This window comes from Gilbertella persicaria (assembly GCF_025201335.1).
Source record: "Gilbertella persicaria strain CBS 190.32 chromosome Unknown B0P05scaffold_33, whole genome shotgun sequence".
In the NCBI taxonomy this organism is placed as follows: Eukaryota; Fungi; Mucoromycota; class Mucoromycetes; order Mucorales; family Choanephoraceae; genus Gilbertella; species Gilbertella persicaria.
The window spans coordinates 35,972-62,560 of NW_026251994.1; the positions used below are offsets into that span (position 1 = coordinate 35,972).

Sequence of the window (26,589 nt, forward strand, 5' to 3'; positions counted from 1 at the left end):
TATCTACTTTTTTTTTTCTTTTTTCTCACTTGATGAATTATAGTCGACTACCACTTACACCTAGCCAAAGCACTTCACCTACTTCTTCTAGTTGTCCAATACAGAATGAGACTGATCCTTCTGAATCACTTTCTGACTATCCCCAAGAGATCACTTGGTTATTCTTTCGAGATAATAAATGGATACCATTTCAATCAAACAATCATTACAAGATAGAACAAGCATTTACTTTAGGAGGTATGCTTTATTTTCTCTCTTTTTTTTTTCTTTTTGTGCTTATTGTATGTCTATAGGCATCTATGTAGATATTAAAGGTACAATCATCATCGTAATTTAAATTACTAAATTAATGTAGACTTGAATTTCCCTCATCTAAAGAGTATACGCGTATTCCCAACTAGAATGTATTTATCATATCTTGGAATGAAATATCGACTTAGTTGTGTCATTCAAGGATAACCCGTTTATTTCCAAAACAAAACAAAAAAAGAATAAAACTTAGTCCACTTGTTGTTTCATAGGCTGACACAGAATACCAGTAAATGCAGACATAATAGCACGATGATGAGCAAATCTGGCTGTATAACCACCTGCTCTTGCCGGCTTATTGTTATTCAAGTAATCAACAGATGGATCACTATAATTATCCCGCACAGTATATCCAGTGGTGTATTCATACTGTAGATCAAATGGATCAAAATCAGCTTCCGCTTCCTTCATTTCTGTATCCATGGCAGCAGTAATCCAAGAAGGCATCGATTTCTTGGTTTCGTTGGATTGACGTAAAGCAGAAGATCGCTTAAGAGCAGTAGCTTGCCTGTTCTGAATTACTGCTTGAGCAGATTTGTTGGTCGTGGCTAGCTCGGTAATAATGTCTGATTTCTCTAATTCTTTTGCTTTCTTTCTTCTTCTAATTGCTGTAAATATTCTTTGTGCTTCTGTTCTCGCTCTTGTTTGTCTAGTTCATCTTGGTAGTTTCTGACTCGCTGTTCATTGACACTCTTGGCTTGGTTGGCTGCAATACTGTCCTTATTTTCTTTTTCATAGGCTGCAATCTTGGCTTCTGTCTCAGCTACATCTACCTCATTCATCAAATTAAAGGCTGATGGATGAATTAGTTGACTAAGACATATACAATCGTTTGACTTACTTATGTCTTCTACCATTTCTAAGTAATCATTATATGCTCTTAGACTACTAAAATCTTCTGGTCTCTTATTGAACCTAGTGTCTGTATGATCAGCAAAAAAAAAAAAAAAAAAAAAAAAAGAACATGACTTACACTCTGGCTGCCCTTTTACGTATACGCACTTCTTTTTCTACTGCTAAATCTTCAAAGATCTGTGACATGAATTGGTTCTTTCTTAATACTTGCTGACAGATAGGACATGGTGCAGGTCCTGCGCCAAACAGACGATCAATACATGATTCGCACCTAATAGACATGAGTCCAATGTGTTGCTTTTTGTTTTACTTGTTTTACATTTTATGAAAGCATGGCGATACAAGTAGTTTGAGATTAGGTGTAAGATACTTATCACTCTTACATACAGGACATTGAGCATCTTCTTCCTATGAAACGTATGAGTTTATTTTCCTGTTGATAACTCAATACTTGCCTGAAATGAAACAACAGAAGAACCTGTCTTGCCAATCATAAGGGTTTGGTTTCTTAAAGTACTAGTCATGGTATTATATATATATATAAGAAAAAAAAGAGAGGAGGAGGGGGAAGAACTACGGCATCTATCTTTTCTGCATAACGCGTAGACACTAGCGTGACGCTTTTTTCCCCATTCCCTTTCTCTTTCTTTCTTTCTTCTTTCACTTTAAAAATCACATCAAGATGTCTATGCTAGATAACTTAAAAAAGACAAAAAAGAATCATGTGTTTTTAGATGAGGAGGATATGGATGTAGACAATATGGATTTTCCTCTTCCTAATGAACCCTCTTCTTCACGATCGAGTTCTAATGCAGGTGGCATGCCTAACTTTGGTCGTGGTGGTATGCCCGACATGGCACAACTTCAACAGATGATGCAAGGTATGGGTGGTCTTGGTCGCGGTGGAGGAGGCATGCCTGATATGGCGCAACTTCAACAAATGATGCAGAGCATGGGTGGTCTCGGTGGTGGTCTCGGTGGTGGTGCTCCTGCTCCTGCTCCTGCTGCTGTTTCTCGTAAAGAAAGTGTTGCTGTCGCAACTACACCTTCAGGTACTACTCGTCAAATGCATCCTGATGAATACAAAGAGTAAGTAAGCTTATGACTATTGTTCTATATGCTGATGCCATATCTTTAGTTGGGTCTGTGTGTATCCTTGTTACATTGATGCCGACAAAACGGTACAAGAAGGTCGTAAGATTTCTAAGGAAAAAGCAGCCAAAAACCCTCATGCTTATCATATGGCAATTGCCTGTCAAAAACTCGGGTTTTCTGTTGTTTATGAAGTAAGTACATGGCGAGAAAATGTGTATTAAGAACGATTAGGGTAAACGCCATCCCCGTGATTGGGCCAATGTAGGTCGTGTGCGTGTTCAAATCAAGAATTCATCCAATTTCTTTGTGAATGCAGATATCACTACACGTAAACAATTGTTTGTGGCTATTGCCAAAATTTTACCTGAATGTCAAAAGACAGGTAGTGTGCCTAAGAGTATTGTAGGCCCTATGACCACATTGGCAGAAATTGAAGCTCTTGCAGATGAACAACGTAAGGCTCAAGGACTTCCTACATTGGCTGAAATGCAGGCACAAAATGCAGCTCAACAGCCCCAAATTCCTGCTAAACCCAAGAAACAAAAGATTAGATATGTGCGTGGTTAAAATGTGTTCTTATGCGTATATTTTCTTTGTAAGTGCGTAAGCGCTATTTGTACTCTCTTCGTAGGAAGAAAGCTGTACATTATTCTACCAATAAAAAAGAAAGAAATTATACTTAATACCTTACACAAAAAGAGAAAAAAAGAGGGATTATCATGACAAAGTAGGACATGGTTCATGTCTGCATTTCTTCTGTAATAGTGTTTCCATAGCAACAAACTCACTGCGCTTATAGACCGCCACATCAAAAAGAAGTCTTCATTGACATCATCTAGTTTGAAATAATCATGTGGGATCAACAAAGTAATGAAAAAGGATACATCACTCTTCAACCAGAGGGAATATATCATTACAACAATTGGCTAATGCTTTTTGGACTCCACTCCAATCCTATTTAACGCGTAACCTCCCTCTTTTTTTTCCTTTCTTATTCTTTTACTCCAGGAAGTGCTGCATTGCGTTCAAGGAGTATACCTTCTTGTTCAGTAATAATATGAGGTTGGAAGGCTATTCTACTTCTAGCTTTGTAGTATTCATATTTATGTCTTGGTTTAGATGAGTTGCATTTATGCATCTTACTGGCTGAGTACAAAACATTCACTTGAAAAGGAGAGTGGTGCCTTCTTGAAGAGTGTTTCTCTAAAGATCAGGTTTTACCGTTGACTGATCTGGTTGTTTTTGTTCAAGAATCTCTGTCCAGCCTTGTTCAGAAGTGACCCACAACTAATATATCCTTTTCTTTTCTTTTTAATAGTTGTCAAGACTTTTTGGTGTCTCTTCCTCAGGCTATATCTCCTTCCGTGGCTGTCCATAAATAGTCCTGATCGTAATTGGTCTGTTATAGTTGATGACTATGCTTCCTTGTCTTACCACCCCGAGAGTAAGCAAGGGGTTTATAGACGCTGATCAACTATGAAACGAAGGACGTTTGCTGGAAGTTGTTGAAGGCTCTGCTAAGGATTTGGCATACTCCAGTGTATCGTGGGCCTGGCAAGGTGCCAATGAAGGGAGTGGGAGTACAAGTCAGTTGCCTTCGCGTTGGCTACTCCTGTGAGTAACTTCTTTATATGAAGTGAAACTAAAGGCTGACATACTTTATTAAAATAATAAACATGATTCTATTGTAAACAACACTAAGCATCTGTTTCAAATGCATCTAATGGATAAAGTGTACAAAAGAAATAAATCCTTTTTTTATATTTGTGATCAGTGCTGTGTGTGTGTGTGGCATACTCTTCTATCAGTATAGCATTGTTGTTGATGTCTACTGCTTCTTATCTCCATCTTTGATCTATACAAACTAATCTTTTGTTCTTCTTCTATGACTTACGCTATTGGTGTACTCAAAAAAGAAAAGAATAATGGACAATGCTTTATTTGTAAGACTTCTTTAGTCGGACAGGTTAATTTCAACCTCTACAGATTTGTCATCTGCAGGTCGTATTGACGAATCATATTTAGGTATTTCTCAATACAACGGGATTTTCTCTTGTTTTTTTTTCTTCTTTTCTTTCTGCGAGATATGTCTTATTCAACATCCAGTGTACCTTCAGTAGATAACTCTGACAAAGAATCAACTTCTTTACCAGAACAAGCTTGCGAGATACAATCTCTGATGCGCTCATTCCTGAAAGAACATACAGCATACGATGTGTTGCCCGTCAGTTATCGAGTGATTGTGTTTGATACTCACCTTTTAGTCAAGAAGGCACTTAACGCGCTTGTACAGAATGGTAATATGTCCTGTCTTATTTGGAACTCTCTATTCACATGCTTAGGTATTGTATCTGCTCCTCTATGGTCGAGTGAAACGCAGAAATTTGCAGGCATGTTGACAGTCGCTGATTTTATCAACTTGATCCAATATTATTATACCCATTCGTCTATGGAAGATGCATTTCGAGAAATAGAGAGCTTTGAATTGGCTCATTTAAGAAATGTAGAAAAGAAAGTGGGTGCACCTGCTCCTCAGCTTGTGTCTATGGATCCAATGGCAACATTGTATGATGCATGTCACATGCTGGCTGAGAGTCGAGTACACCGTGTACCATTGTTAGACAAAGAACCAGAAACAGGCACAGAAATGATAGTCAGTGTGATTACACAGTATAGAATCTTGAAATTTATTGCATCCAATGTAAGAATAACATAAAAGGGGAGGAGGAGGGAACTGATGTTATTTATTCTAGTTTAAATATACAAAAGCATTACGTCAACCATTATCAGAGCTAAAGATAGGTACTTTTGATAATGTGGCGACAGCTTCCATGTCAACACCTGTAATTCAAGTGATCAACATGTTTGTGGAACAGAATATCAGTGCTGTGCCTATTGTGGATTCAAATGGCGTTGTGCTTAATGTATACGAAACCATTGATGTGATGGTAAGGCAGTCACGGCAAGGCTAAGCTATTCATCCTCTATTAGAGTATTGCTCGGTCAGGGAGATATAAAGAGTTGGATATGTCAGTAGGAGAAGCAATGGAAGCGAGACCCAAAGATTATCCTGGTGTCCATACTTGTACATTAAATGATACACTTCATTCTATCTTTAGAATCATTCGAAAGCAGCGCGTATATCGACTCATTATTGTAGATCAAGAGAACAAACTGATTGGTATTGTCAGTCTATCCAATATCTTGGGTTATTTAGTTGAATATAAAAGACCTTAAAGTTACACAGCAAAATAAACTTATGTAAACAGACAACCAATGAAATGTATGACTCAGTATGATTTGACAAGTGGGTTTTTATTTACACAGAAATGAGCTTTATCCAGGAGGAAGCAAAGAAGCATCGACTTCTTCGGTTTCATAAGAATGTTCAGTTTGAGGTTCATAATGATCATGAACAGGAGATCTAGGCATAGCCATGACACCTATATAACAAATAAGTATATAGGATGATCATAAATGACCACTTACCGGTTCTAGAGGCTTCAAGGATACCAAAAGGCTTACAGAGTTTCATGAATGAAGTCAATCTGCTTGACTTGGCACTTAATTCGATGATAACAGAATCAGAAGAGACATCAACAATCTTACCGTCAAACAGACGAGTAAGTTCTGTTAATGCACGCAAATGAGAGAAAGTTTCACGAAGGGTATCCGAAGAAGCCTCAATGGCATGCTATAGATAAGTTTAGCATGACTGCCTAAACAATCTATTTGTGTTTACCTTTTCATAATGAGATACATTCTCATCTTCATATTCTACATCATCATCTAATCTGGCAGTAGGCAATTGTTCGTGCAAGTGTTCAGGACCAAGAATAGACACCTTGATCAACAAAAGTTCACGTTCAACCAATTTGGTCTTGGTGTAGTCTAAAACAGCCCAAACAGGTACCTTATTATTGTTGTTGTTGTTGTTTTTAATCCTCTAGATTCTGTGTCTTTACAAACTGACTTACCAAATCTTCCAATTGACGTCTTGCTTGTTCAATTTGAACATTACGACCATTGAAAACAATGGTCATACGACTCAAATCTTCCACTTCAGTATTAGCAACAACAAGGGATTCAATGTTAAAACCACGGGCAGCCAGGATACCGGAAACACGGCTAAGAACACCAGGTTCATTTTGAACCAAGCAGTTCAAGATATGGCGAGTTTCAGGCTGTTGAGAAGGGGCAGGTGTGTTATAGAGGATGTTGGACACAGCATCTTCAACAGTAGGCTGAGGGACTACTGGAACGGGGCCGAAACGACGTTGGCGGATATGTTTCTTAAAAGAAATGGCAGAAGTAGCTGAACTACTTTGACTAGCTAAAAATCTAGCGTTAATGAGGGGAGAGCGTGTTTGAACCTATAGAATTAATCATGACATTTGGTTTATATCAATGACTTACAACGCGAGTTGCAATAGATCGAAGCATTCCCTTGTTTATAAAAGAAAAGAAAAGAAAAGAAAAAAGAAATGCGGATCTTGAGGTTTTTATACTCACTGACAAGATAAGGCAAAAAATAAAAAGTCAGTTTCCCTAGATTTGGCAACTCTTTGGCTGTGACGAGAATTTGAATCATAAAGAACAAAGCAAGCTTATTGGTACATCTATCAGTGAATCTCAATTTCAAGTTTGCCTGCTACCAAATCAAATGGCTTTCATTCTTCAATACGGGTCATAAATATTTTAGAGTTTGGGTTGGCCATGAATGATTCTGTTTAAGTGGCTTATTTATTGGATGCTCATAAGTAGTATGTCTTTCCCATTGCCTCTGTCCTTGGTTTACTTGAGCTTCACGTGACACAAGTTTTTTTTTTCCTTCAAGATAAATGTCTGCCTTGTCATTTTTAAAATCTATTTATTTTTCTTTTTTTGTCATAGTCTTTCTATCTTATTTAAAAATTTCAAGTAATCAAACTTAAGCATAAAAAATAAAGAAAGAAAGAGAAGAGGGCTTTCATTATTATTTCTTCGTGTGTAAATATTCATTATGTAAGAAAAAAAAAAAAAAAAAAAAAAAACTTTACTAACTCGTCATCACCTTCCATAGCCATCTCCATTCGAAAGCAACAACTTCTTTTCATAAATTATTAAAGAATAGAATGAATAATGTCCAAACAAATGATTCTTCAGCAGCAACATCCTCAAATAATGACAAAAACATAACAGCACCTATGTTTGAACTCACTGGTATTCATGGTCGAATTACGCTAGACAATGTATATCTGAATGGCCTTCATGCACTTCGACGCCTTGAACTACGCAATCTTTCGGACCAGTCGATTCTAATCAAAATAAGATCCAATTTGCGCAACCAAATTGCTTTTCAGTTAGAAAATGAAAATATGCGCAATGTGCCAGATACATTTGAAACAACCAACACTGTCGGCTGGTCTTGTGAAGCTGAAAAATACCCTTTCAATCAATTGTTTAACCTGATCAATCATATTGACGAAATCGAATTGGGGCCAGGTCAATGTAGACCCATTGTGCTAGCCTTTTTGCCTGAAAGACCTGATAGTGCAGATAACGAAGATGATTTTGATATGTCAGTGACGGACGATAGTTCAGAAACATTCAGTATGTTTAATGTCACGGGTAGTCTGTTCTTTTTTGGTTATTACAACCCAATGCCTTCTGTAGAAGACGGTTCAAAAGATGTGTTGTCGACTTCTAGTTTAGCAGACTATCAGCTCTCAGTCAAATTCCGAGCAAGTGTATGTCAGTCAGCCTTGTGGACAGACGCTGCAGAGACAGGCCTCAATTTTGACGATTGTGTCTTGGGTGAAACATATTCAAAGGACTTTGTCATACAAAACAGGTCTGAAATTGATCTGTATTGGCTATTGAACACCATTGATCTCTCGAAATCAGACTGGTTACAGTTCATAGATGCTGAAACTAACGAACTTCTTGGCGATAAACCCATTTCCAGCTATTCTAGCAAGCAAATACGACTGCTGTTTATGCCTAAAGAAGTAGGCGAATTTAACTATGATCTTCAACTCGAGAATGCAAATGATACACGTAATGTCATACAAATGAAAATACATGCCACTGTTCGATCTGTGCTCAGAAAGGAAACACTCATTGTGAGCAGTGGCAATGTGGTCGACTTTGGCGACTGCGTTTCTGGCAGTTGGGCTATTCAACAGATTGTGTTAAATAATGTCAGCGAATCACCCGTAGAGATACGATTTATACCAGAAGGTGCGGAAGTGATCTTTGACATCAAACAAGACACGACTGTCATGGAGAACAACAACACAGTCACTGAACGTACAGAGGCCAATACTCGACTTCATTCGATGCGACGTAAGTTTAGTCATAATGGGAATAGTCGCACAGCAGGCTTCAACACACCTGCTACCACGCATACGACTTTCAGCGAATTATCAGCGCCTAACAGTGAATTAAGTTCAAGGTCCACTTCACCTACGCCTATTCGTACTCAAAACATAGATCATGAGAGCCCTTATTCGCCCTTCTTGATATCCGAATCACCTATCAACTCACGTATTCAATTCCCTTCACAGCCACCAACTATACCTGAAGACTCTGACTCAGATATTGGTTTAGGATTAATGTGTGTAGATGGTAGCATGTTTACTGAAACAAGTTCAGTGTCTGAGAGTGTTGCTGCTACTACTGCTGCTGCTAATGTTACTGCTGGTACTTCTACTACTACTGCTGCTGCTGCTGCTGCAGGAACACTTGTACCACTCAGTACAGCAGAAAGTTACACTCGTATTGAAGATTTGTTGCTCAAGCCAGGTACCGAACGTGTGATTCAAGTCTCTTATCGCCCTCAAAAAGACGTCTCAATCAATGACTTTAATGCGGGTCAGCTTATTCGCCGAAACTTTCGTATCTTGCTAGAATACGGCACGTTTCGAACAGAAGAACCCAAGGAGAGAAAAGTGATACAGTGTAAAGCAAGAACATGTACTTCCTTTGTCGAAGTGATTCCTAAAGTGATTAATTTCGGTGATACAGATGTCGGAACACTCAAATCACTGCCTATCAATATTTTTAATCGCTCAGACATTCTGGCACGTGTGGAGCTTCAGTTTAGTTCCAAGGTGCTCAACTGTTTGCGGGGAGAAATCACAATTCAGCCTAGAAGTTATGTAGAGCTGAAGCTTGACTTGTACCCTCGTAAAGTCAATCCTGATTATCGCAAGCAGATCACCTTAGTCAACTTTTTAAACAAGGACAACGATCAAATTATTGAAGTCCATAGTACCAATATCGATAAAAACAGAGTAACGTTCCATTCTTTATTTTATCGTATTCTTACGGCTACGGGTGCCAATTTCTTGGACTTTGGCTCGATTGCTCTCAACTCTCCCTCGCTTCGTACTTTTACCGTGGAAAACATTCGAGATAAACCATTGTCTTTGGAGATCACCACGTCTTTACCCGAAGATATTGCGATTTATACGAGAAACAAGAACAGAAAGACAGAGCATGCCAATGCCACTGCATCTATTACACCCACAGCGACAACAGCATCTACCACTGCTTCTTCTGCAGCACTAAATACAGCGTTTGCCATCACGACATCGTCTTCTTTGTCCAAATTATCCAATTCAATTACTGCTGAATCGATTGAAAAAGGTGATGCTGTTGCTGATATACCCCCTACTCTCTCTTCAACAGCGCCATCCAGCAAGCGAAGAAGGTCAAAGCTACTATTAGAATCCATCAGTAACCGACGTAAACCTGCTGTTGATACCACGACTTTGGAATCAGAAGCGACAAACACACGGCGTACATCGGACACAAAGAACGATTTGATGGTAGCAAGACGGTTCCGCCACTCTGTGCAACAGCTCAAGATGGGCCAAACGCACTCTTCTACAGCGTATTTGGACCTTGCTTTACCACCTTTGCATTCGCTCAAGTCCTATCGAAAGAAAATGGTTCAAATCAAATCGGACCCTAACTTTTTGCACAAAGACGAAAAAGACCTCAAGAAGGACAAGACAGAAAGAAAACAAGGATCAAAAAAGACAATGACTCTTACCAGTCCTTCTTCAGTACCTGTTGCCAATGAATCAGGTCTGGAAATAACGACTAGTCATCGTCAACATGGCTTACGGGGTATGACAACTTCGCCTTCCACACTCTCTTCACCCTCTGTTTCTTCTCTTTCAGGTCCAGGCACAAAACGACTCGAAGCCAGTCGACTTGAAAACCAAAACAGGCATCACAATTATGGCACACGAAATGCTAAAACAAAGCGATCGTTGGGTATCACAGCAGCTCGGTACAAATCAAGAAAGAACTTGGACTGGTCTGACATTGCCGGTAAATCACGCGTGCCTTTTGAAGATTTGATATCTGTGCTTGAACATGGATCGAAAGCATCTCCTCCTTTGTTCCCCAAACAGTCTGCTGAAGAGCAGTTTGTTCGGTATCAATTAGCTTGGCGTCGTGAACTCGGTCGTCTTGTAGAAAAGGGTATTCTTGTACGTACTTCCATGGTTGACGTGGATCCAAAGGGGGAAGAAGAAGTTGTTGTGGTGATCACACCTTGTGGGACTACAAAACCACATATACAATCTGCTCCTAAAAAACAAGATGCGCGCATCTTTTTACGCCTGGTTCAATTTGATCGTGATATTGAACAAACAGAATTTGAAAACTTGTTGGACCTTAGTCAGACGGATATTCCTGTCCGAGAAGTCATTGTTCGTTCTCAGTTATGTCGATCTGTGATGGATTTAGGGCAGAAGAATATCAATTTTGGTCTGGTGGAGCGAAATGAACGCCATGCAAAGACAATTGTGCTGCATAATCGTAGTGAAACACCCTTGTTGTATGCCATTCGTAAATCAGGCTCTATTGCTTCTGGTGATATTGATTTAGACGTGGGTCGATATGGTGTTGTCAGATCTTATGGTAAACGTGAGGTCGAGTTTGTGTTTGAACCTACTCTGTCTGGTCCATTTATGGAGAAATTGATTATTGAAAACATACGAGACCGTACCAATGACCAAGTGTTGTTGTTGAAGGCTCAGGTACGAAAGCCTTCTACATTCTTGATCAAATCATTAGAAATGTCCTTTGGTCAATGTGTCATCGACCAACCATGCGAACGTACTGAAACCATCATTTTGACAAATACAAACAAGCAATCACGTATGTTTGAAGTGCGAGTCGATCCTAATGAAGTCAGTTTTGGTCGTTATTATGCAGAATTCGAATTTGATGTCAAGGAGGATGATACCAACACAATCTCCAAAGAAGCAGAAGAAGAGATTGAAAATCTAGAGCAGAAGCTAAAGATTGCTCGACGCAAGGCTCAGCCTGACAAAGTCAAAAAATATCTTCGAAAATTGGCCAAACTCAAGAATCTAGATGAAGAAAAGGCAGAGTCAAATGCTGATGTTGGCAATCCAGAAGAAGCTGATACCAAAACAGTAGAGCAGGAAGATTCTAATGGCGATAATGTAGCTTCACTGACTGCAAGCAACGTCGTGTTTAAAAAGACATCTGAAAGTGTGGTGTTTCCTCTGGATCCTCATGCTTCAAAGACAATCAGCGTAACATTTAAGCCTGTATTGAGACCTTTTCAAACAGAACAAGTGGAAGACAATCGCAATCCTTGCGAACCTATCTCTGTCAAAGGCCGCATCTTGGTTCATGAATACAAAAACACGGATGTTTGTAAAAGTATTGTCTATACCGCTGAGGTCTATACAGATGAAGGTGCTTATATTGATGCTTTGTCTGTTGAAAATGATGGAGAAAATACGGTTCCTACTACTGCTGCTACTGCTGCTGCTGTTGCTGTTGCTACCCATGCACCATCTACTGCTACTACAACTACTGCGAATACTACTGCTACGACTAGCGCCGTTGCTGCTGATACAGTTGATGCTTCTACCGCCCATGGTACTTCGACAACTAACACAACCGTTATTGACTCTCTCAACACACATACCTCAGTATCTCGTACAGACCCTGCTACAACCACTACCAGTCCTACTATTCAAAAAAGAAAATCTCAAACAGAAGCCCTCAAACTGGAACGAGACTTCTTTGATGGTGGTCGTATTGAATTGAATCAGAGTGCTGTGTTTTATGTCAAGGTGACAAACGAATCTGACGAGCCTGTTAGTTTCGACTTTGTTGAGACTGAACAACCTTCTGTCTTTGATTTTGATGCGTGCGACGAAGCTAAAGAATTGCAGCCTGGTGAAACCAAAAAGATTCGCTATGGCATTTTACCTCAACAAGTGGGTAAGCAACAATACATGTTTTTGTTAAGAAACAATCGTACGGGATCACTGCAGCCATTTACAACGCAATGTTTGGTTTATCACAACCAATATTTGGACTTCCCTTCGTTAGCCGATGAAGCCAATGGTGTGCTTGATTTGGGCTTTTCATATGTAGATCCAGGAAGCAAGTACTCACAAGTAACTCCCTTGTTGGTTGAGAACACGTCAGGACAAGATATCTTTATTACCTGTCAGAGTAATTTGTCACATCAAGTGCTGATTTTCATGGACGAAGCAGGTGAACGTGGTCTTGTGGACATGATGCCATTAAAGCGTGGTTGTATGGCGACTGTATGGGTAGCAGTTCAACCTAATCTATTGACAGGCTACCTTGGTAGCTCTGCTGATAAGTGCCGTGAACTTGTAGGTGGTATCAAGTTTTCAATTTATGAAAAGCCAGAAGAACCAAAAGACCAAAAAAATGATGAAGAGGGCATGCTTCTGATGCTTACACAAACTGTCAAGTTTACTTCTATCATTGGACAATCTCATCTTGAAGTATCAGATCGTGTCATCAACTTGGGATACACTGATTTGTTGCAAAAAGAGTTTTATGGTGCTTTCACTATCAAGAACAAGTCGGGTGAATTGCCCTTGGACTATGAAGTAGAGTGTGCTACTGGCAATATTGAACTAGATCGTCGTGGTGGTACTTTGAATGGTTGGCGGGGTCTTAAAACAAGAAGGGATACAGATATCGAGTATTTGAATACAGAGCGAAAAGGCAGTGTTGCTAGTCTAAGCATACCAGGCTCAGATGCAGATGCACGCCGTGGTTCTTTTGATGATTTAGCTACAGTAGCTGCTACCTCCTTGACTCAAATTACTTTTCGAATTAATGCTTATCGCCATGGTCTTTTGAACGAAAAGTTGATTGTGACCAACAAGAGAAACAGTCAAGAAGTCTTTGTGATTGATGTTCGTCTGTTTGTGGATAGCAAAAAACTAGATGCTTGGTCCCTACCTTCCAAAAAGATGCTACGTAGTCCTTTATTGACTCAACAGAGTGGCTATATGGAAGATGATCAAACAGAACACCGTGAAGCAGACCCCTTACCTATGATTAAATGGGAAAGTCTTTACATTTGTCCTGCTCCTGAACAAATTGACCAAGAGACTAGTTTGCAACTGATGGAGCTACCAGAACAAGATGCTACACGTCTTTATGTACGTGAAATTGATGTGGCTAACACGTCTGGCCAACCTATGCAACTGGTTGTGATGAGTGACATTGATATCACGGCAGGTTTTGCTGTGGATGAAGAAAAAGTGAAGGATGCCATTACCGAACATAACGAAGGGCTCTTTGTTCAACGTAGTGGTCAACTCTCTTTACAGCCAGGTCAACGTATCCGTGTTCGACTTCATAGTCCATCTGCTGAAAAATTGGACGAAGAAGGTCGTTCTCTTGCACTTCAAGGCAAGAATGGCTCACTCAAGGGTATGATGGTACTGTATGATGCGCGCCAAAACCTAGAAGTACTCGCATTAGAACTAGAAGCTCTCTTTTGTGTCTCTCACACTGAGTTACTGGTGGACCATATTGATTTAGGCAAGATTGGTCATAGTACGTCTTACAAACCAGCCCGTTTTGAGTTTCATATCAGCAATATGGCAGATGTGCCTGCTACATATGAAATTCATGCACCCAACTTTATCAACTTTACGCCTTTGGATCGTAATGGTGTTGCGATCAAGCAAAAGATGTTTTATATTCCTTCTCGCAAGACACAACGCGTGGAAGGTATGCTTATACCCAACGAAATGCCTGATCAAACTTCTGGTATTCAACGGTACAGTGTCCGTATTGATAACTTACGCAACAACACAAATACAATGCATCTCCATCTCAAGTGGTTAATGACAGTGTTTGAATTGCGCTTTGAGCGGTTATCGAGCAATGGGGAACTTGTATTGCCTACACTTCACCATCCTATTGCTTTGCAGAATGCTTCATGTGATAACTGGTTTGTGGTTCATAACAAGACAGATGATGATTTACGGTTTGAAATTGGTGCTGATATTACACCTGAACTCAGTCCATTTGTGAATTTGGATGTACTGTCTCGCTATACAAATTCACCGCTCAAGGGTGATATTGCTATTGGTCCTCAAGGCAGCATTGAAGTCAGAGTGAGAGCTTCGCCTAATGAAATGTCTCGATTGCCTCGTCATCGCCCTGAACTGACAGATGCCTCAGGTATTATCATGGCCAAATTATGGGTTACTACTTGCCCTATAGAAGAAGACGAAGAAGAATCAAGATCAAGAGAGGTGATTCCTGTTCGCTGTATGTTGGAAGAAACATCTACGTTTGCTCTTAGTGAACGTCGTTTAGATTTCAAGCTAGTGACTTATTATCAAGACAACAGCACAGAGACTAATCTTACGAATGCTGTATGTATGCCAGAGAGCTGTCCCCTCACCATCATCAACCATGCTGCCAAAGTACCTCTTCGCTTCCAGATTACAATAGAAGGTCCTGCAGAGTTCCCTGCTCATGAAATTGTGATGATTTCTGGCTTAGATCAAGACATGAGAGGCATAGTGGATCCTGGCAGCACACTCACACTCTCCATTGCTATTTCAAATGCTAAAGAAAGTATGCCTGGACAACTCAAAGTTCATGTGGATGATTTAGATGCTCTAGGCGAATTAAGACAGACAGTCTCTATTTATTTAACAGAAATTGTATGGGATTTGTAAATAAAAGTATGCTATTTTCTGGCAAATGTCACCTTCATTTCCTGATCTGGTCCAAGTTTGAATCCATTCAATTCATTCTTGGCCATACCAGACTGTATCTCGTTATCATATTCAACAAAGGCAATCGTCTTCTTTGTAGGAATCATACGCACTTCTCTAAAGCCAGGATAGCGTTGGAATAGGTCTGTCAATTGTTGTTGCGTAATGGTCTCTGGTAACTTTTGTAAGAAAAGAATACTGTTGGGAGGCAAATATTCATCAGGAATATTGGCTGTAGGATTATGTTGACTGGGAGCTGCTGTTTGAGGTCTACTTGCTTTAAACGTAGGTTTATGAGATCCAGGTAGTGGCATTTTGGCCACTTGTTCTTTTCTTGCCATACGCTGTTGATAATGTGTATCGAAATCACCGTCTGCCTTTGCATGAACATCAGACTTGTTTCGAGCATATTGAAGGACCATGGGTTTATCATACAAAACAAAGTGTTGTAGTTCTTTGATGGCTTTTGTTGCACTGTCTTCATCGGGAAAAGCAATAAAAGCTTGCCCGCGCATACGAATGTTGCCATGAGCTACTACATCCAACACATCGCCAAATTGCTTAAACAAAGTACGTAAAGAGTTCTTGAGCACTACACAAAAAATAAAAACGCGTTAGAAAAAAAAACAGAATTGTGTTGAATCGAACCATCTAATTTGACTTTTTCGTTTAGATTACTTGCGTAAACTGTACGACTGGGTGTTGTATTAAGAGGTTGTTTAGCGGTAGGAATACCATTGACCATAGCTGGTGGTGTTGCTTGGGGCACGTTGGGTGTAAAAGGAGCAGGTCCACTGCCTGGTGGAGGGAATCCAGTGGGTGGGAATCCACCTGGAGGTGGAGGTCCTGAAGGAAAACCAGCAGGTGGGAATCCAGCAGGGGGTGGTGCTCCAGGAGGGAAAGAAGCTGTACCAGCTGGTGGTGGTGGTAGCTGTTGTTGCTGTGGTGGTGGTTGTGACATGTGCGTAAAGAGTGAAAAGAAAAAAAAAAAAGCAAGTTTTTAAAGAGTCACAGCGCGCTCATTTAGTGTCGAGTTTAAATACAGTGTGTATTAGAGGTTACCCAGTTTTCTATTTTATGAGTTAATACAGCCAGACATATATAATTAACTAGAGTTAGAATGCTATCATAAAGCATGAAAAAGAGTTTTCAGCCTTGTATGCAGAAAGCATATGAAGCTTAATAGTAACTACTGCAAAAAAAAACATTTCTCTCATTTTATCATAGAATTTATTTCAAATTTAGTGAAAAATACAATAAAGGATAAATGTACTGCGAAATGCATTTCTGTTGCTTACTTCTTTTATATTCTTATACAGAAGAAAAAGAAGGCATTTCTCTCATATAAAGAATGATGTACTACTCTACAATTCGCTAATAGACTTATATATTTATTAACCTTATACGAATACAATAGTTTCAATATTGATGATCTTGTTGTTCACTTTCCTTATGACAAAATATATCCAGAACAGTACCAATACATGTGCGATCTGAAAAAATCGCTAGATGCACAGGTAGATTGATGAGTCAGAAACGCGTTATTGATATAGAATAGGGTCACTGTGTATTAGAAATGCCTTCAGGAACTGGCAAAACAGTTTCCCTGTTGTCACTGATTGTTGCTTATCAAATGGTAAAGAAGTTTTGATTATGTTAGTACTGAGTTTTGCTTTAGCAATACCCTGAGCAACAACGCAAATTCATTTATTGCTCTCGAACTGTGCCAGAAATTGATAAAGCATTAGCCGAATTAAAGAATTTGATTGCTTATAGAAAAAGTCAAGGTCTAGAAGAGGATTTTCTTGGCCTTGGTCTTACCTCACGAAAAAATTTGTGTCTTCATCCTACTGTATCTCGAGAAAGAAAGGGCAAAGTGGTAGACTCGAAATGCAGAAATTTGACAGCGAGTTGGGTTCGTGCAAAAGCAGGCGTCAATAAAGCAAACAATGGAGAAGATGCCATGGAAGTGGATCAACCGCGGCAGACAGAATTATGTAACTTTTATGAGACATTAGAGGCAGCGAATACACCCAATCCAATTCCAAATGGTGTATACACATTTGATGATTTAAAGTCGTTCTGTAAGACTATGTCTTATTGTCCTTATTATCTTGTGCGACGGGCTGTAAGTATCTGTCAGTCAATTGTCAATATGCTGACATTTTTGTTAGATTGCCTTTGCGAATGTAGTCATTTATTCTTACCATTACATGTTGGATCCCAAAGTAGCTGAGCTTGTTTCTCGAGAATTATCGAGAGATTGTATTGTTGTGTTTGATGAGGCACACAATATTGACAACGTATGCATTGAATCTCTTAGTATTGATTTGACAAGGCCCATACTAGATGCAAGTGCAAGAAGTGTGGGCGTATTGGCTGATAAGATTGAAGAGTACGTAAATCATTCAGGCTGTATATACTAACATATTGCAGAATAAAGAAAACAGATGCTGAGAGACTGAAGAACGAATACTCAAAACTAGTAGAAGGATTGAAAGATGCAAATGCAGCAAGAGATGAAGACACATTTATGGCCAATCCTATCTTACCAGACGATCTTTTAAAAGAAGCTGTGCCTGGTAATATTAGAAGAGCAGAACATTTTGTGGCATTTTTAAGAAGATTTATAGAATACTTGAAGGTAAGCAGCCTGCTGATTCTGTTCTTGATGATGAATTCTATAGACTCGTCTGCGTGTGATGCATGTAGTAGCAGAGACACCTGCTTCTTTCTTACAGCATCTTAAAGATGTGACATATATTGAACGAAAGCCATTAAGATTCTGTGCAGAACGTCTGTCGAGTCTTGTTCGAACCCTGGAATTAACAGACTTGGAACACTTTAGTAGTCTGCAAAAAGTCGCTGCTTTTGCTACTTTGACATCTACTTATGATAAAGGCTTTTTGCTTATTTTAGAGCCATTTGAGACCGAGACTGCAACTGTACCTAATCCTATCTTACATTTCACGTAAGTAAAACCAGAAAAAAAAAAGAAAGATATTCCAACTCATGAATCTGATAGTTGTTTGGATGCTTCCATTGCTATCAAACCTGTGTTTGATAGATTTAGTACAGTAGTCATTACTTCTGGTACTTTGTCTCCACTTGAAATGTATCCTAAAATGCTCAACTTTCAAGCTGTTGTCCAAGAGAGTTATTCTATGACACTTTCTAGAAACTGTTTCCTTCCTATGATTATTACCCGTGGCTCTGATCAAGTGGCCATCAGTTCCAAATTCGAAGTAAGAAATGACCCTGCAGTTGTCCGTAACTTTGGCCAAATTATGGTGGAAATGTCAAAGATTGTGCCTGATGGTATGGTCTGCTTCTTTCCTAGCTATTTGTATATGGAATCTATTGTCTCTATGTGGAATGATATGGGCATACTAAACGAAGCCTGGAAATACAAGTTAATCTTTGTGGAGACACCAGATGCTGCAGAAACAAGTTTGGCATTAGCTAATTATCGCAAAGCGTGCGACAATGGTCGTGGTGCCATTCTATTGTCTGTTGCTCGAGGCAAAGTGTCTGAAGGTATTGATTTTGATCATAATTATGGTCGTGCTGTCATTATGTTTGGTATTCCATACCAATACACTGAATCACGTATTTTGAAGGCTCGCCTAGAATATCTGCGTGATAATTTACACATTCGTGAGAACGATTTCCTTACATTTGATGCTATGCGACATGCTGCTCAATGTGTAGGCCGTGTATTAAGAGGTAAAACAGATTATGGTCTCATGATATTTGCAGATAAGGTAAAGAAAATTTTCTTTAAGGTATCCACTCATCGTTTTCTATTAGCGGTTTGCAAGAGCCGATAAGAGAGCCAAGTTACCAAAGTGGATTAATCAGTATATTACAGATGCATCAACAAACTTGTCGACAGATATGTCATTAGTGGTTGCTAAAAAGTTCTTGAGATCTATGGCACAGCCTTACGAAACAAATCAAACTGGTATTTCTTTATGGACTGTCAAAGATATCGAAAAACATGCAGCCTAGCTATAGATTAAAATAAACGCATATCATTTGCCCAAGAATATCTTGATCTTGCTTATATGATTATTGTGCGTTATATTATCTCTTTTTACTTAATATTGTATTTTTCAGCAATTAAGAGACAGTCTCAGAGAAAATAAGAGAAAATTATTGGATAAAATAAGAGAAAATTTTAGATCAATTAAGAGAAAACTGACCAATAAAATAAGAGAAAAACACAGGAAAAATTAAGAGAGAAAAAAAGGGGCAATTAGTAGAAAGCTTATTTATACTTTAATCTCATTATAAGTTTTTCTCCAGGGCTAAGCACTTTTCAAAAAATCCGAGGGAATGGTGGATCCAGCCTTGGCAGTCTTTCTTGGTTACCTTGGAGCAGGCATCCATGATTCTGGGTGTGAGTGTCTCACCAGTTTCGAAAGGTTTTCTTTTGACACCATACTTCACCTTCGACCAGAATAGCTCAATTGGGTTTAGGAATGGTGAGTATGGTGGAAGATATACACACCTATAGCCTCTGCTTTCTATCAAATTTCTTACTGTAGCTGGCTTATGTATGGGAGCATTGTCCATTACCAAGTAAAAACCCCTCATGTTGTTTCGGTCAAGAACATCCATCACATTACTCAAGTAATTTAGATAATGCTCGGCCCTTGTTCCAACTTTGGCTGTTGTTGTAACAACCTTACCATCTACTCTTCTCTTCTTAGCTCTCGAAACCATTATTGGCTTTCTCAAAGAAATGTCAATAACGCCGGCACTTGAGATGGCACCAAGGATGGTTATTGTAGTGCCTTTTGAAGCAGGGACAGTTGTCTTAGCAGGTGCTCCCTTCTTAGACCAGCCACGAGTGCGTGTCATGTGAAGATTGAATCCTGCTTCATCCAAAAATACGCAATTGTTCTCAAAGTCAATTTCTCTATCAGCTAGCCATTGAAGGATGGTCTCCTTTCTCTTCTTCAAAGTTTCTTCTGAATTTCTAGCAACTGAAATCTTCTCCAACTTCTTCATAGATAGTGCACAGCTGGTCCTAAGATGTCTGTATACTGCGGATGGGCTTGCAGAGAGACTTGGAAACTCTATGATCAATGACTCGTGTATTCCAGCTACAGTTGTAGTTGAACGCTCATCAACAAGGTCGATAATAAACTTCGAGTGCTTCTCAGTAAGCTCAGAGACAGTTCCCATTCTGCGTCCTCTTTTCTTCTGTTGAGGTACCTCCCCAGTTTTCTGCCACTGCGATTTGAAACGGTAGGCTGATTTTTCATTTATTCCTGTCTTTAAAGCTGCATCCTTTATAGGTACCTGTTCAACTAACAGAGCAATAAGCTTGTTGATATCCTGCTGAGTGTATATACGTCTAGCATTGCTAGCGTCGTCTTTTTTTTCAGTCAGGTCTCTGAGAGGCTTCTCTTCTTTCAAATCGCTCTCACTACTCTGCACATCAGCTTCATTTTCCTCCTCGTCCGAGCTATTACTGGGCTCATCACCCTCGTGCCCTTCCTTCAGTTCCATCGTCACATCTTCATCTAACTCCATGGCTGATGCAGTGATGTTATACTCCCACTTCTTTCTCATCATCGACATTACACTGACAATAATCTCGGGTACAGCTTCAATATCTTCGTCGCGTAGAGAGATCTCGTTCATATCATAGTCAATATCCATTTTTTGTTAATAATAGTGAGAAAAGTGCTTTCTACTAATTGCCCCTTTTTCTCTCTCTTAATTTTTCCTGTGTTTTTCTCTTATTTTATTGGTCAGTTTTCTCTTAATTGATCTAAAATTTTCTCTTATTTTATCCAATAATTTTCTCTTATTTTCTCTGAGACTGTCTCTTAATTGCTGAAAAATACAATACATCAATCAGACGACTTAAAATCTTGTAACATCTTAACATGATTGCTACATACACTACATCATGATAAAAAAAGAAAAGATACTAGTATCAGTGGGGTTTGAACCCACGCGGACTCACGTCCAGCAGATCTTAAGTCTGCCGCCTTAACCACTCGGCCATGATACTTACTTGGTGACGTTGAAAATTTACTGTGAATTATATACCCTTACATTAATTTACGTGACTATGTATTTAATTGATATTTACGTGACTATGTATTTAATTGATATTTACGTGATCTTAATGTATTAACCAGCACGGCCATAATGTTTGATGATAGGTTATACAGGCGCTTATTCTGCAAACCAAATAGCATACCTGAGTATGTGAATCAAAGACTTTACACTAAAAATCTATAGTTACTGTATTTATGCGAGCTTCATTATACAATTTTGTATCACCTTTGAGTAGATGTCGATAAAATAAAACTGGTTTTTATTGAGAGCCCTTTCTCCCTTTCAACGAAGCAGCCCTAGAAATGTCAAAGAATTTCAATGTATTACATACATCAATCACAATTATAATGAACTCAAATTATATTACAAGGAAAAAAGATGTGCTGGTATACAAATGTACATTCTCTAGAAGTAAATAGTTATTCAAATAAAAAAGATTTATATTTATTTCTTATTAGAGGATTTAGATGAGGAAGCACCTGCTAAAGGTGCTGAAGAAGGAACAACACCTCTGTTACCAACACTGAGAACAACATGGGCATTACCCGTACGTTGTTGTCTTTCCAACAAAGCATGAGCCAAGTTATGAGGTGTATCTGTACTACTCATCATATTCAAGCGACGTTCTTCTTCTACCTTTTGCATACGCTTCTCAGTCTTTGATTTTCCTGAAGTCTTACCATGGAACTTGTGAGACATGTATCTAAACGCTTCTGCTGTCTTCATTACACGGCCAGTGTCATCAGTGTATTCTAAATGTACTTCTGGCTTATAATTCTCCATGGCTTGAATGTATTCACGCATACGTCTCTCTTCTTCGCGCTCCTTTTCACGCTCTCTTTCACGTTCCAATTCTTTCATGCGGTCACTGTTTTGATCTCTGCCTCTACCACGACGACGACGTTCTTTTTCACGCTGTTCCTCCAAGGCACGCAAGTGCTCCTTTTTACGCTGTTCATTTTGCCATCTGATTTGTTCAGCAGCAATTTTGTCTCGTCGAATTTGTTCTTCAGTGGGTTTAGCAATCACACCTTTTTGACTAAGTAATGACAGTGTGGCTGCAAGACCACGACTCACTAAAGGCTCTTCAACAATAACTTCTTCTTTAGGCTCTTCTTTGACAGGTGCTTCTTCCATTTCTGTATCAGCATATTCAAATTTAACATGTTTTTCGGGCGAGTTTTCTAAATCATGTACTTCATATTCAGGTTCAATCTTGACCTTGACTTCTTCTTCTTCTTCTTGTTCAGGAACAGGCGTAGATTTTGACTTGGCTGCTGGTGGTTCTCTAGCAGTAAAAGTAGGAATTATGTTACCAAGCGAATTGACAAATTCAGTTGTCTCAGACAATACAAGACCACCTTCATCCTCTTCTTCTTTTTTGATCTGATCTTCTTCTTCTCTCAATTGCTTGGCAATTTCTTCAGGTGTCATTTTCTTGAGCAATTTATTCTTTTGCTTGTTAGCAACTCTTCTTGCGCGAGCGAGGGCTTCTTGAAGATCGTCATCATCTACAAAATTAGCATCAGGATCCAATGTACGTTGTCTAGGAGCTGTTTCTTGAGGCTGTATAATTGGCTGAATATCATCTTCATCTTCGTTCTTTCTTCTCATCTTCTTCTTCTTTGATTTGGGTTTTTTAAATATAGCATCAGCTTCCTCTCGGGTATAATAGTCTTTGATTTCTTGCATCTTCTCATAAGAAAGTGTCTGTTCTTTTACTTTTTGAGACACACTCTTTTCGTCTTCTTGCTCCACCTTGGGTTTAATTATACCAGCCTTGCCAATAACAAAACCAGATTCTTCTTGTTCATCTTCGTATTGTGGAAGAATACTTTGCTTCTTACCACTGAATTGATCATCGTCATAAGGATTATAACCTGGTTTTTGTTTCTTGGCTTCCAAATTCTTTTTCAGTCGTTCGCGATCTTCAAGGTTAACGTTGCTCAATTCATCTGCATCATCATCGTCTTCGCCAAGAATGCTACGGTCCTTGAGTGTCAAAATAGTCTCACCTCCTTCTTCGAATTCAGACAAAGCGTGGCTCACTTTAAGACCAGAAAGGTCATTAGCGTCATAGTTTTGATATGCCTTGTCCATTTCTTCCAATTCGCGTGCTCTACGTGCTGCTAAATCTCTTTCTCGCTTTCGACTCTTTTTAATCCAATTCAGAGCGCTATCATCTTCATCATCACTTGCTTCACCAAGACCTTTGCCTTGAAGTTTAGCAAGGTTTCTTTTGCGGTTTTGGGATCTAGATAATATAAGTATCTATAATACACATGCGCAGCTTACTTTTCAATCTTTTGCTTTAATTCTTCTTCTTTTTTAACTTTTTCTTTCTCTTTTTGTAATTTCTGGAAGTTCTCGTAAGCATCTCTTTCTGGGTCGACGGCTTCGTCGTCTGAACTACCTCCAACAGCTAAAGGTGGAAGTCCCAATTTTTCACGAAGAGCACTAGAGAAAAGAATAAGTATTTGACTATTATTGTAAGTTGTATACCTACTTTGTTTCTTCAATTGATAATGACTCGGCCATAATAAATAGAACCGCAGCTTGAACAATAAGAAGCAAGAGAAAGAGAGAGAGAGGCTTATTTTTTTAAGCCGTAGAGTTGCGTGACTTGTTTCTGTTCATGGTGAAATGCATAAAATACAGTTTTATTCATAGAGGACATAAAATACAAAGAAATCAGAAATGAAAGGAAGTGTAAATGTTAGAGAAGAGGGAGAGGGAGGGAGAAATAAGGCGTATATATATTAAGCAGGTTGTGCATTTGTATATGCAATAGCCTTTCGAATAGTATCATACCATGTTGCTTGTTCTTCTTTAGACCGAGTTCTCATGACATGTCTTCGTTTAATGGGAGCACCGCTACTAGCAGAAGCAGACATATAGTTCTGATGTAAGGGAGACATGGCATCCAAGTTAAGTTCTGTAGCCACTAATTCAAAACCAAAGGCTTCTGTACCAGGCAATGAATTCGAGTCGGAGTGGTTCTTTTTCCCAAGTCGAAACAGGGATTTTTTTTCCTCACACATCTTTGCACAAAATGCAGGTGCAAGTTGACGAATTTCAGCTCCACGTAGACTAAGCGTACCTTTATAAACTAGCTTTTTATCTGCAGGATCTTTTTTACTCTCCTTTTGTTTCTTTTTACAGTAGATCAAGTTGTCGTTGTAGAGGAAATACATGCGAATATCTGACGTTGAAGTAATATCATCCAGATCCACTCGAATAAGATGAGCAAACAATAGCAAACGTCGCTGTGGGTTGACATTGATGGGACAGTTTTGAATCGAACGATATGCTTCAAAGACCATGAGATGCGATTGGCAGTCGTGGACTCTATTATTTTAGTCAAGTTAGTAAGACATGTTACACCGCTCATGACATGGTGCCATTTAAACATACTTTTTTATCCATTCAGATTCTAGGGCTTTGAACTTTTTTAGGACGTTTGTTAAGCTGTTGAAATCAGGATGTGCTTGATTTGTATAATGGTTTAATTGTTTGAGTGCTTTACTATAGGCTGTAAAGCGCAAAAGAGGCGTTTGTATATAATGAGCAAAATCGTTGATCTTTACTGCGAGATTTTGTTGTTTGTTTTCAGCCATAATAGTCTTGATCAGATTAGAATATTGCACATGGATGTATAGACGGACTTACTTCTAAGAGTTTTGTAAAGGCAGGTATTTTATAAAGTGTATCTACAACCATCACATAACTGTTGTGTTGTTTCATAAATGGCTTATACACAGCGAAGCTCTCATGCTATAAAACCATCAGTCCGTTTGTTCTCATTGTTTTGGGTACATACAAGGTTATAGAACACATCAGATACTAACTGAGTGGGACCCCATAGACGAATTCTATATAGAAAATGCTTAGAGAAAGATAACAAGAAGCGATTCATTACCTTTCTTTCAACTCACTCAAAAAAGAGCTGTGTGCTTGGGCTATGTCATGAATATTCTCAAACATGGCATCAAATACTTGCTTTAAGGGTGTTTCTTTGAATTTAGCTATGATATCTTTATCAACAGAATTCTCTAACCATGGCTGAACTCGAAGTGCATATACTTCATGGAATGCCAAGAGCTCGTTGACATAGTCGACTTCTGTTCGCATAACGCATTCCAATACATTTTCTTTAGAGGCTACATAGCGGGCAACATCAAGCACTTGCTTCTCTTTGATTATTGTTAAAAACAAGTGTCATTTGAAAGTAAAGCTTACCAAACACAACAGAGTCAGGTTCTTGTCTAAATGTGTCTGCCAAATCATCTACAATTGATAAATCATCAAGCAATTGGTGATAGTAATTTTGATTATCCGTAATAAAAGACAAGCTGTAAGGATCGGATTGCGAGTGAATACTAACTGTTGATTCAGCACTGATGATGGAACTGGTACCACTGATGCTTGATGTGCTTGTAATGGTAGAAGCATTAGTGATAGTTGAGGTTGAAATGATTGAATTGCTCAATAAATGAGACTGATTTGCCTTTTCCGTAAAGTTCATCATCTTGAAGGGAAAGTGGGGAAAAAGGAAAGAAGAGAAATGAAATGAGACATACTTTTATATTTATATTTCAGTTCGCGTGTGAATAAGTGTGTAATCAGCGACCCAATCAAAAGTCATCCAAGGAATATACTGATATAGTAAAAAGATGACTATTAAGTAATACTTGCACACAAAAGATAGAATTCTCGATCTGTGTTCTCAAGGACCCCTTCTTTTCTCACAAGTATTACAAACAACAACTTCTTTGACTAGGCATTCAGGCCTTTAGTTTCAATTATGTAGGGTAAAATAACAAATGGTACTCTGCATATATTTTAAGCTTATTCATACATAAAGTGCGTGATACAAACAGTTTAAATGGGTCCTGACCACCGTTTCACGTAAATCACTCCACGGAATAAAATGTGACACACATCTTTTTTAATCTCCACAGAAATCTTCTTGTATTACTGAAAATTGTTTTAGAAGACAAAGTAAAAATAAACTTATATAAAGTCTATATATTGATTAAAAAAGCTGCAATTTCAAAAGTCTAATCTTATCACTTAGAGTCTATCATTCTACAGAAATAAACACAGTTATGCATTTCTTCCTTTTTTCTTTTATTCTAGCGGATCAGAAAAGGCACATGATTTTTTGTCTGTTTTTGGATAACTTCAGGAAACATTGAAA

At 38.8% G+C, this 26,589-nt stretch overlaps 10 protein-coding genes and 1 non-coding gene across 11 annotated transcripts; 5 read left to right on the plus strand and 6 right to left on the minus strand.

Moving 5' to 3' along the window:
* Positions 1-32: 32 nt before the first annotated feature.
* Positions 33-337, plus strand: B0P05DRAFT_589213 (uncharacterized protein; the record flags this gene model as incomplete). The annotated part of the gene is made up of 2 exons (XM_051582719.1): positions 33-237; positions 294-337. The coding sequence occupies 2 exons, from the start codon at positions 33-35 to the stop codon at positions 335-337; spliced, it is 249 nt and encodes an 82-aa protein (XP_051432629.1).
* Positions 338-515: 178 nt separating this feature from the next.
* B0P05DRAFT_619976 (CDK-activating kinase assembly factor MAT1-domain-containing protein) lies at positions 516-1,739 on the minus strand. Its single transcript, XM_051583428.1, has 5 exons — positions 1,620-1,739; positions 1,484-1,572; positions 1,283-1,435; positions 1,151-1,224; positions 516-1,102 (listed from the first exon to the last, which is right to left on the minus strand). The coding sequence occupies exons 1-5, from the start codon at positions 1,686-1,688 to the stop codon at positions 885-887; spliced, it is 603 nt and encodes a 200-aa protein (XP_051432630.1). The 5' UTR covers positions 1,689-1,739; the 3' UTR covers positions 516-884.
* A 107-nt stretch (positions 1,740-1,846) lies between these two features.
* B0P05DRAFT_573393 (signal recognition particle, SRP19 subunit) lies at positions 1,847-2,826 on the plus strand (the record flags this gene model as incomplete). Its single annotated transcript, XM_051581507.1, has 3 exons — positions 1,847-2,253; positions 2,303-2,450; positions 2,491-2,826. The coding sequence occupies 3 exons, from the start codon at positions 1,847-1,849 to the stop codon at positions 2,824-2,826; spliced, it is 891 nt and encodes a 296-aa protein (XP_051432631.1).
* Positions 2,827-4,299: 1,473 nt separating this feature from the next.
* B0P05DRAFT_550744 (uncharacterized protein) lies at positions 4,300-5,532 on the plus strand. Its single transcript, XM_051579279.1, has 4 exons — positions 4,300-4,556; positions 4,602-4,960; positions 5,013-5,207; positions 5,251-5,532. The coding sequence occupies exons 1-4, from the start codon at positions 4,346-4,348 to the stop codon at positions 5,494-5,496; spliced, it is 1,011 nt and encodes a 336-aa protein (XP_051432632.1). The 5' UTR covers positions 4,300-4,345; the 3' UTR covers positions 5,497-5,532.
* Positions 5,533-5,555: 23 nt separating this feature from the next.
* B0P05DRAFT_550750 (small subunit of acetolactate synthase-domain-containing protein) lies at positions 5,556-6,776 on the minus strand. The gene is made up of 5 exons (XM_051579280.1): positions 6,676-6,776; positions 6,237-6,632; positions 6,002-6,172; positions 5,749-5,953; positions 5,556-5,702 (listed from the first exon to the last, which is right to left on the minus strand). Exons 1-5 carry the CDS (start codon positions 6,700-6,702, stop codon positions 5,596-5,598), a joined length of 906 nt encoding a protein of 301 aa, XP_051432633.1. The 5' UTR covers positions 6,703-6,776; the 3' UTR covers positions 5,556-5,595.
* A 597-nt stretch (positions 6,777-7,373) lies between these two features.
* Positions 7,374-15,269, plus strand: B0P05DRAFT_474444 (uncharacterized protein; the record flags this gene model as incomplete). The annotated part of the gene is made up of 3 exons (XM_051574792.1): positions 7,374-10,353; positions 10,456-12,174; positions 12,298-15,269. The coding sequence occupies 3 exons, from the start codon at positions 7,374-7,376 to the stop codon at positions 15,267-15,269; spliced, it is 7,671 nt and encodes a 2,556-aa protein (XP_051432634.1).
* B0P05DRAFT_513935 (uncharacterized protein) lies at positions 15,233-16,300 on the minus strand. The gene is made up of 2 exons (XM_051575664.1): positions 15,957-16,300; positions 15,233-15,900 (listed from the first exon to the last, which is right to left on the minus strand). Exons 1-2 carry the CDS (start codon positions 16,267-16,269, stop codon positions 15,281-15,283), a joined length of 933 nt encoding a protein of 310 aa, XP_051432635.1. The 5' UTR covers positions 16,270-16,300; the 3' UTR covers positions 15,233-15,280.
* Positions 16,301-16,559: 259 nt separating this feature from the next.
* On the plus strand, positions 16,560-19,578 carry B0P05DRAFT_550773 (uncharacterized protein). Its single transcript, XM_051579281.1, has 7 exons — positions 16,560-16,825; positions 16,867-16,944; positions 16,987-17,436; positions 17,483-17,703; positions 17,745-17,952; positions 17,996-18,279; positions 18,334-19,578. Exons 1-7 carry the CDS (start codon positions 16,793-16,795, stop codon positions 19,136-19,138), a joined length of 2,079 nt encoding a protein of 692 aa, XP_051432636.1. The 5' UTR covers positions 16,560-16,792; the 3' UTR covers positions 19,139-19,578.
* Positions 19,579-21,256: 1,678 nt separating this feature from the next.
* B0P05DRAFT_t72 lies at positions 21,257-21,339 on the minus strand. The gene has a single exon. It is a non-coding gene; the product is annotated as a tRNA-Leu (tRNA).
* A 472-nt stretch (positions 21,340-21,811) lies between these two features.
* Positions 21,812-23,959, minus strand: B0P05DRAFT_550788 (SART-1 protein). The gene is made up of 3 exons (XM_051579282.1): positions 23,896-23,959; positions 23,685-23,846; positions 21,812-23,643 (listed from the first exon to the last, which is right to left on the minus strand). The coding sequence occupies exons 1-3, from the start codon at positions 23,925-23,927 to the stop codon at positions 21,834-21,836; spliced, it is 2,004 nt and encodes a 667-aa protein (XP_051432637.1). The 5' UTR covers positions 23,928-23,959; the 3' UTR covers positions 21,812-21,833.
* Positions 23,960-24,024: 65 nt separating this feature from the next.
* Positions 24,025-25,940, minus strand: B0P05DRAFT_550790 (Dbl homology domain-containing protein). Its single transcript, XM_051579283.1, has 6 exons — positions 25,629-25,940; positions 25,309-25,582; positions 25,210-25,261; positions 25,059-25,163; positions 24,804-25,012; positions 24,025-24,737 (listed from the first exon to the last, which is right to left on the minus strand). Exons 1-6 carry the CDS (start codon positions 25,915-25,917, stop codon positions 24,149-24,151), a joined length of 1,518 nt encoding a protein of 505 aa, XP_051432638.1. The 5' UTR covers positions 25,918-25,940; the 3' UTR covers positions 24,025-24,148.
* Between the last annotated feature and the right edge of the window lie 649 nt (positions 25,941-26,589).